The sequence below is a fragment of the Grus americana genome, chromosome 5, assembly GCF_028858705.1.
Source record: "Grus americana isolate bGruAme1 chromosome 5, bGruAme1.mat, whole genome shotgun sequence".
Lineage (NCBI taxonomy): Eukaryota > Metazoa > Chordata > Aves > Gruiformes > Gruidae > Grus > Grus americana.
This window is the reverse complement of record NC_072856.1, coordinates 64,873,568-64,883,092: the sequence shown is the minus strand read 5'-3', so window position 1 is coordinate 64,883,092 and position 9,525 is coordinate 64,873,568. Positions and strand designations below refer to the sequence as shown.

At 55.6% G+C, this 9,525-nt stretch overlaps 2 protein-coding genes across 2 annotated transcripts; both read left to right on the top strand.

Moving 5' to 3' along the window:
• Positions 1-1,191: 1,191 nt before the first annotated feature.
• LOC129207187 (inositol 1,4,5-trisphosphate receptor-interacting protein-like 1) lies at positions 1,192-2,763 on the top strand. Its single transcript, XM_054827795.1, has one exon. It carries the CDS (start codon positions 1,192-1,194, stop codon positions 2,761-2,763), a length of 1,572 nt encoding a protein of 523 aa, XP_054683770.1.
• Positions 2,764-7,110: 4,347 nt separating this feature from the next.
• LOC129207226 (inositol 1,4,5-trisphosphate receptor-interacting protein-like 1) lies at positions 7,111-8,709 on the top strand. The gene has a single exon (XM_054827883.1). It carries the CDS (start codon positions 7,111-7,113, stop codon positions 8,707-8,709), a length of 1,599 nt encoding a protein of 532 aa, XP_054683858.1.
• Positions 8,710-9,525: the final 816 nt, after the last annotated feature.

Sequence of the window (9,525 nt, the reverse complement as noted above, 5' to 3'; positions counted from 1 at the left end):
TCGGCTGAAATATTTGTAATAGAAGATCCCTCCGCACCTTGAATAGTGTGTTCCAGTTTGGGCCCCTCACTACAGGGAAGACATTGAGGTGCTGGAGCGTGTCCAAAGAAGGGCAGCGAAGCTGGTGAAGGGTCTAGAGACAAGTCTTATGAGGAGTGGCTGAGGGAACTGGGGTTGTTTTGCCTGGAGAACAGGAGGCTGAGGGGAGACCTTACCACTCTCTACAACTACCTGAAAGGAGGTGGTGGCGAGGTGGGTGTCGGTCTCTTCGGCCAAGTAACAAGTGATAGGAAGAGACGAAACGGCCTCAAATTGTGCCAGGGGAGGTTTAGATTGGATATGGGGGGAAATTTCTTCACTGAAAGGGTTATCGAACATCAGAACATGCTGCCCAAGGAAGCGGTTGAGGAACCATGCCTGGAGGTATTTAAAAGATGTATAGATGTGGCGCTTAGGGACATGGTTTAGTGGTGGACTTGGCAGTGCAAGGTTTGCAGTTGGACTCCATGATCTTAATGGTCTTTTCAGACCTAAATGATTCCATGATACTGTGATTTATCTTTCAGGTTGCCCAGGGTGGTGTGGACTCAGTGCTCCTTGTGGGTCTCTTCCGAATCAGGATATTCTATGATTATGAGACTGTGATTGGCAGGCAGGTGATAATAAATCCAAAATATACCACCATGCAAGCTCCTGTAAAGAAAATTAACTCTAGGCAGGCCTTAACCACTACACCAGGGAACCTGTGAGTCGCTGAGCCAGGGTGGGGCTGAAGGGCAGGGTTGGCCAGTGGACATGCCTGTGATGCACTCCTGCGCCTGTGACAGCACAGGGGACGCATCACAATGGGGGTGGTTATAAAGGGCACCAGCAGGCAGCGCTGCCCAGTGCAGCCTGGGCCAGCAGTGAGTGCACACACACGGGGGGAGGCTGGGCTGGACGAGGGCTGGGGCAGAAACACGGGCCCCTGGGGGTGGTGGGTTCTCGCCCTGCATCAAGGGACCAGCCGCTTGCGGGAGCACCTTGAGCAGGGCACAGTGCCGCCACCGCTGGGGCTGGGCGCAGGCCTTGCTGCCTCCCAGCTGCCTCGCCCCCTCTCCTACCTGCCCCCAGCTCCCCTCCCTGCTTCCCATCTCCAGATCCCTCCCTCCCAGCCCCACTGAAGCCCTTCTCTCCTTCCTGCTGCAGGCCATGGCTATCGCAAAGTTCTTCGCCCTGCTTGTGCAAAGCATCATCCAGTGCCCGCAGATGGTGGGTGATGAGCTGGATAAGGCCACGCGCGAGCGCATGGAGCAGCGTGCGGAGCATCTGAGCCGGGAGATGACTCGGCTGCTGCAGGAGCTGGAGCAGAGGAGCCTGGAGCAGAGCATCAGGGAGCAGAGGACTCAGGAGCAGAGCAGCATGGCCTGGGGAGCCCTGCTCTTTGCTGCCTTGCAGCACTGGCAGTTCTGGGCCATTGCTGGGGTCCTGGTCATGCTGTTCGGGCTCTGCTGGTGGCTCAGGAAAAGGAGCCATGAGGCAGGCAACAGCAGTGATGAGGAGAGCTCCAACAGTGACGAGGAGAGCTCCAACAGTGACAGGGAGCAGCTGGAGGAGGAGGAGCAGGAAGAAGATGACGATGACGATGATGCAAATGACCTGGGAAGGTTTTTTGAGGAGCACATCCAGTGGCCAGTGCAGAACCTGGCCACAGATTGCCAGCAGGCGCAGGACCTGGTGTGCAACTTCATCCTTGTCTTCAGAGAGCTCTTGGTAAATAGTTTCTTCCCGGTGCTGCAAGCAGAAATTGCGGTGGGCAGCGCCTTTGAAGGTTGGAGTCACCATGAGAAAGACATCGTCTACCGTCTCTTCGTGCCCCTGAAGCCCCCCCATGGACACGCCTTCCACCTGGAGCTGCGCACTGCGGGGGAGATGACGGCGAGGAACTTTGGCGTCCGCGTGGAGCTGGTGTGCACCTGCATGAGGGAGCAGCTGCCAGGAGAGATGCTGTGCTTCCTCCACCACTCCGAGGAGGAGCTGAGGAGGAATCAGGATCCCAGCCTCCTACACACCCTCTGCACCAATTCCTACCTAGATGTGCAGAAAACTGCCCGCTGGTTCCATCAATTGGTGAAAGCTGCCTGGGTGGTTTTGCCTCAGTCGTCCATATACTGTCTAACAGTGCTGCCCTCCAGCCGCTCCTGCAAATTCCAGGTGACAAAACACAACACCCAAAACCTCGTCATTGAGATCATCTTTGGGGTGCAGCAAGGTGACTCAGACATCTTCCTGAGCAGCCAGGCTACAGAGGCCATCTTCACTCCAAACACGACGTGGCCAGAGACCTACGCTGTGGCAGAGGCAAAGTTCTTCAGCTATATAGCCAGGCAGGCCCCGCATGACAGCTTCCACCTCAAATGCCTGCAGCTCTGCGCCCGCATCCTGGTGGGCACAGGCTTTTCCACCTATACCTTCAAGACTGCTATGATGCACCTCCTGATCACCATACCCCTGTCATGCTGGCGCAGGAGGGATTTCCTGCTGCGACTGGAGGATATCATGCAGTACCTGCACTGCTGCCTGAAGGAGAAACGCCTCAACCACTTCTTCTTTGGCAACCAGAACGTGCCCGAGGAGATCCTCTTGCCCCCAGCCTTCCGAATGGCTGAGCCATTCAACCTCTTCCAGCACCTGGCGCAGTATCCGGCCACCCATGCCAAGGCACTGCGTGAGTTCATGGAGCTGCAAAAGCGGCTTACAAGACTGGTCTTCTATGGACACTGAAAGAGGTCTTCAAGCACAGAGCTGCATTTGTGGGCCTCACAGCTGATGGCAGACAACTACCTCATACAGGAGAGAAAAAGAGGGGAGAATGTGGGACGCGGAAAGGAAAGGGAAGGGAAAGCCCTGCACGGCAGCCTTCTGCCAAGAGCGGCAGCATTCTCCTCTCAACGGTCCCTCCCAGTGCAGCAGACGGTGATGACCACAGTGTCTACAAAGAAGATGACTTTCGTCCTGCTTTCCCCTCTCGCTGACTGTGAACAGGATGGCGGTTTCACACGGGACCAGAAATTCTTGCTGGCAGCTCCAGCTGTGCAGGGACCAAGCGAGAGGCACCGCTGATGTGCCTCTGTGCGTTCACTGGGTCTGCGTGGAGAATCTACCCATCCTAGACACACCCCGGGGAGAGGATGCCACAGAACTGAGCATGCCGGACACGGAGACCACGCTGCTCAGTCGGCAGTGGTGACTTCTGCCGCACCTTCCCTCCACAGCACAAGCACACTCTGGGGAGTGGGTCGCGATGCAGCTGAGGAGGCCGTTGCATGGAGCCTTGCGGCAGAGACTCCCGTTGCCACCTGGACAGTGACCGCGCACCCCACTTTGAGAGAGTCCATTCCTTCTGGGAGCTTTGTTCTATGCAAAAATGTCAATCACTTTTTTGAGCAAACGCTGTGCCCGTGAGTGCCTGTGCGTCACGGACTTTGTTGTGGAACGTGGGCATAGGATGCTGACAGCTCAGCTGCCACAGAGTCAGGGAGCATTTTGCAGAGGGCTCTGCTTTCATGATTCACTGGGCTTTGCCTTCCCAGGTGTCCTGTGTTAATCCCAGCAGGCTGCTTGTCATCACACAGCTGCTCCATCACTTTCCCCAGTGGGATGGCGGAGAGCATCTGAAGGCTGCAAGTGGGAAAACTTGTGGGTTGAGAGAGGACAGTTTAGTAGGTAAAGCAAGAGCTACATGCCCAGGCAAGGCAAAATAAAGAATTCATTCAATAGTCCCCTAGCCTGCTGAGCAGACCTGCCTTTTCGGGAAGTGTTCTGCCTCCCTGGGGCTTGGGGTGAAAACATTACCAGGAACCTTCCTAGCCTTGCACGGCCCTCCGATTATTAGCCAGTCTTGCTTTTTCATATGGGTACTAACAAAGTCTCAATGAGAAGCCCAAGGGTGGTCAAAAGAGGCTTCAGGGCCTCGGGGAGATTGGTAAAGGGATCAGGAGTGCAGGTAGTGTTCTCCTCTGTCCTCCCAGTTGGAGGGAATGACGTTGAAACAAACAGGCAGACACAACTTCTCAATACCTGGCAGTGAGGTAGCGTCACTGGCAGAATTTGGGTTTTTTCAGTCATGAGATGGTCTACATGCCACCAGTCCTGCTGGGGCCTGACGAGATTCACTGTTCTCAACGGGGGAAAAATATTTTTCCTCACGAGTTCGCGAGGCTGATCGAAAGAGCTTTAAACTAGGTTTGAAGCGGGGAAGGGATAAAATCAGGCTTACTATTGATAAGCTATGGGACGGCATGACAATGTTTGAGGTACAGCGAGCTAGCGAGAGCCTTCACTCTGCTCCATGATGTACTGAGTACACTGGAGTGTCTTTGAAATGTTTGTACACTAATGCACGCTGGATGAGGAACAGACAGGGGAAAGTAGAGGCCTTGGCTCAGTCCCAGAGCTACAACATCATGGGCAGAAGTGAGACTTCTTGGGAAGAGTCCTGTGACTGGAGTGCTGTGATGGACAGTTAGAGGCTCTTCAGGAGAGAGAGGCAGGGCAGGCGAGGCAGAGGGGCAGTGCTGTATGTAAAGGAGGGGTCGGACCGTACAGCTCTTGCAGTTGGGGGCGACATGGTTGAGAGCCTCTGTGTAAAGATTAGGGGAAAAGCTAATAAAGGGGATGTTCTTGCAGGCATCTACTATGGATCGCCCAGCCAGGCTGATGACACCGATGTATTGTTCTATAAGAAATCAAGGGAAATCTCTAGATCAGTCGCCTCACGGGCAACTTCAACTTCCCAGCTGTTAACTGGGACTGTGATCAACAGGCCCAGGAAATTCCTGAAGCCCACATTGAAGAAAACATTTCATAGGGGTACTACGGGAGCCAACTAGGAAAGGTGCCCTACTAGACCTGTTGTTTGTACATAGAGACGGTCTCGTGGGTGAAGGGATGATTGGTGGCTGTCTTGGCCATAGTGATCAAGAAATGCTTGAGGTTAAACTCTTTGCCAATATGGGGAAAACTGTCAGCAGAACTACTGCCCTGGATTCTGGGAGAGCAGACCTCAGGCTGCTCAAGGAACTAGTTAGTAAGGTCCCCTGGGAATCTGCTTTTGAGGGTATCGGTGTCCATAAATGCTGGTCACTTTCAAGAGCCATTTCTTAAGAGCACACGAGCGGGCAGTTCCAATGTGTTGCAGGTCAAGCAAGAGGGGCAGAAGGCTGGCTTGGCTGATCAGGAATCTCCGTCAGCAACTTTGGCAACAAATGAAAGTGTGTGGGCTTTGGAAAGGGATCTGGGGGGTGAGGGGGGTTGTTGATGGTAAGCTCATTAGGAGTCAACAACGTGCCCTGGCAGCCAAAAGGGCCAGCCACCTCCTGGGGTACGTGAGGCACAGTATAGCCGGCCCGTCGAAAGCAGGGACTGACCCACTATACTCAGTACTGGTGCAGCGTCACCTCAAGTACTGTGTGCAGCTTTGGGCTCCACAATGTAAGAAGGATACAAAAACATTCGAAGGTGTCCAAAGGAGGGCAAGAAAGACAGTGAAAGCACTAGCGGGCATGTCCTCATGAGGCGTGGCTGAGGACACTGGGTTTATTCAGCTTAGAGGAGAGGAGCCTGAGGGGTGACCTCACTGCTGTCCACAACTTCCTTAGGATGGGGAGTGGAGAGGGAGGTGCCGATCTCTTCTCTGGGATCTAAGCAAAGCAATGGCTTAAAGCTGTGTCAAAGGCAGTTCAGATTGGATATTAGGAAAAAGTTCTTCACTGAGAGGGTGGTCAAGCAGTGGAACAAGCTCCCCCCAGGAAACGGTCATGGCCCTGAGCCTGGTGGTATTCAAGAAGCGATTGCACAATGCTCTTAGATCCATGAGCGGGAGTTGTGGTGAACGGAGTTAAATCCAGTCGGTGGCTGGTCACACGTGGTGTTCTGCGGTGCTCAGTACTGGGGCCACTTCTCTTTATACCTTTATCAAAGACCTGGATAGGGGATCGAGTGCACCCTCAGGAAGTTTTCAGACGACACCCAGTTGGCCGGAAGTTATTGATCTGTTTGAGGGTAGAAAGGTTTTACAGAAGGACCTGGAGAGGCTGGATCAATGATGGGCTGAGGCCAACTGTACGAGTTTCAACAAGGCTCAGTGCTGGGTCCTGTGCTTGGCTCACAACAACCCCATGCAACACGCTACAGGCTTGGGGAAGAGTGGCTGGAAAGGTGCCTGGCAGAAAAGGACCTGGGGGTGTTGGTCGATAGCCAGCACTGTGCCCAGGTGGCCAAGAAGGCCAATAGCAACCTCATTTGTATCAGAAATAGCGTGGCCAGCAGGACTAGGGGAGTGACCACCCCCCCTTCACTTGGTACTGCTGAGGCTGCGCCTCAAGTACTGTGTTCAGTTTTGGGCCCCTCACCACAAGAAAGTCATTGAGGTGCTGGAGTGTGTCCAGGAAGAGCAGCGAAGCTGGTGAAGGGTCTAGAGAACAGGTCTTATGAGGAGCGGCTGAGGGAACTGGGGTTGATTAATCTTGAGAACAGGAGGCCGAGGGGACAGCTTATCGCTGCCTACAACTGCCCATAAGGAGGTGGTGGTGAGGTGAGTGTCAGTCTCTTTTCCCAAGTGACAAGTGACAGGAAGAGAGGAAACAGCCTCGAGTGGCACCAAGGGAGCTTTAGATTGGATATTAGGGAAAATGTCTTCGGACAGAGTGGGGCTGCAGGACGTGGTTGGCCGGTGGACGTGCCTGTGATGCGCTCCTGCGCCTGTGACAGCACAGGGGACGCATCACAATGGGGGTGGTTATAAGGGGCACCAGCAGGCAGCGCTGCCCAGTGCAGCCTGGGCCAGCGGTGAGTGCACACACACGGGGGGAGGCTGGGCTGGATGAGGGCTGGGGCAGAAACGTGGGGGCCCCTGGGGGTGGTGGGTTCTCACCCTGCATCAAGGGACCAGCCGCTCGCGGGAGCACCTTGAGCAGAGCACAGTGCCGCTGGGGCTGGGCGCAGGCCTTGCTGCCTCCCAGCTGCCTCGCCCCCTCTCCTACCTGCCCCCAGCTCCCCTCCCTGCTTCCCATCTCCAGATCCCTCCCTCCCAGCCCCACTGAAGCCCTTCTCTCCCTCCTCCTGCAGGCCATGGCTATCGCAAAATTCTTCGCCCTGCTTGTGCAAAGCATCATCCAGTGCCCGCAGATGGTGGGTGATGAGCTGGATGAGGCCACGCGCGAGCGCATGGAGCAGCGTGCGGAGCATCTGAGCCGGGAGATGACTCAGCTGCTGCAGGAGCTGGAGCAGAGGAGCCTGAAGCAGAGCATCATGGAGCAGAGGACTCAGGAGCAGAGCGGCGTGGCCTGGGGAGCCCTGCTGTTTTCTACCTTGCAGCACTGGCAGTTCTGGGCAGTCGCTGGAGTCCTGGTCGTACTGTTCGGGCTCTGCTGGTGGCTCGGGAAAAGGAGCCGTGAGGCAGACAGCAGCAGAGACGAGGAGACCTCCAACAGCATCAGAGATCAGGAGGAGGAAGACGAGCTGGAGCAGGAAGAGGGGCAGGAAGAGGAAGAGGGGCAGGAAGAGGAAGAAAGTGAAGGAGAAGATCCTGATGATGAGATTGATCTGGGCAGGATTTTTGCAAAGTCCATCCAGTGGCCAGTGCAGAACCTGTCCTACAGGAGCCGAGTGGTAGAGGAGCTGGTGGGTGATCTCTTCCTGCTCTTCAAAGACCTCTTCCCAAATAGTTTCTTCCCAGTGCTGCAGCCAGCCATTGGGGTCGGCAGCACCTTCGAAGGTTGGTGTCCTCATGAGGATGATGCTGTCTACCGCGTGCTCGTGCCCCTCAAGGCCCCCCGTGGGCACGCCTTCCACCTGGAACTAGGCACCACAGGGGACAGACCAGCGAAGGACTCCTGCATCCGCGTGGAGCTGGAGTGTACTTGCACGAATGAGCAGCTGGTGGACAACATGCTGTGCTTCCTCCACCACTCCGAGGAGGAGCTGAAGAGAAACCAGGGTCCCAGCCTCCTACACACCCTCTGTACCGGCTCCTACCTGGATGTGGAGAAGACCGTGCGCTGCTTCCAAAAGTTCGTGAGGTTAGCCTGGGTGGTTTTGCCTCAGTCGCGTCACTACCATATGAAGGTGCTGCCCTCCAGCCGTTCCTGCAAGCTGCAGCTGACAAGTGCCTCCAGGAGAACCCTCTTTGTTGAGGTGATCTTTGGGGTGCAACAAGGTGACTCAGACATCTTCCTGAGCAGCCAGGCTACAGAGGCCATCTACGCCTCAAGCACGACGTGGCCAGAGAGCTACGCTGTGGCAGAGGTGAAGTTCTTCAGCTATATAGCCAAGCAGGCCCCGCATGACAGCTTCCACCTCAAATGCCTGCAGCTCTGCGCCCGCATCCTGGTGGGCACAGGCTTTTCCACCTATACCTTCAAGACTGCTATGATGCACCTCCTGATCACCATACCCCTGTCATGCTGGCGCAGGAGGGATTTCCTGCTGCGACTGGAGGATATCATGCAGTACCTGCACTGCTGCCTGAAGGAGAAACGCCTCAACCACTTCTTCTTTGGCAACCAGAACGTGCCCGAGGAGATCCTCTTGCCCCCAGCCTTCCGAATGGCTGAGCCATTCAACCTCTTCCAGCACCTGGCGCAGTATCCGGCCACCCATGCCAAGGCACTGCGTGAGTTCATGGAGCTGCAAAAGCGGCTTACAAGACTGGTCTTCTATGGACACTGAAAGAGGTCTTCAAGCACAGAGCTGCATTTGTGGGCCTCACAGCTGATGGCAGACAACTACCTCATACAGGAGAGAAAAAGAGGGGAGAATGTGGGACGCGGAAAGGAAAGGGAAGGGAAAGCCCTGCACGGCAGCCTTCTGCCAAGAGCGGCAGCATTCTCCTCTCAACGGTCCCTCCCAGTGCAGCAGACGGTGATGACCACAGTGTCTACAAAGAAGATGACTTTCGTCCTGCTTTCCCCTCTCGCTGACTGTGAACAGGATGGCGGTTTCACACGGGACCAGAAATTCTTGCTGGCAGCTCCAGCTGTGCAGGGACCAAGCGAGAGGCACCGCTGATGTGCCTCTGTGCGTTCACTGGGTCTGCGTGGAGAATCTACCCATCCTAGACACACCCCGGGGAGAGGATGCCACAGAACTGAGCATGCCGGACACGGAGACCACGCTGCTCAGTCGGCAGTGGTGACTTCTGCCGCACCTTCCCTCCACAGCACAAGCACACTCTGGGGAGTGGGTCGCGATGCAGCTGAGGAGGCCGTTGCATGGAGCCTTGCGGCAGAGACTCCCGTTGCCACCTGGACAGTGACCGCGCACCCCACTTTGAGAGAGTCCATTCCTTCTGGGAGCTTTGTTCTATGCAAAAATGTCAATCACTTTTTTGAGCAAACGCTGTGCCCGTGAGTGCCTGTGCGTCACGGACTTTGTTGTGGAACGTGGGCATAGGATGCTGACAGCTCAGCTGCCACAGAGTCAGGGAGCATTTTGCAGAGGAGCTGATGCAGTGGGCTCTGGTTTCACTGATTCTGTAACTCAGGC

Bases quoted from the DNA above. Each gene is read 5' to 3' on its own strand.
- LOC129207226 (XM_054827883.1), top strand. From the start codon at position 7,111: ATGGCTATCGCAAAATTCTTCGCCCTGCTTGTGCAAAGCATCATCCAG.
- LOC129207187 (XM_054827795.1), top strand. From the start codon at position 1,192: ATGGCTATCGCAAAGTTCTTCGCCCTGCTTGTGCAAAGCATCATCCAG.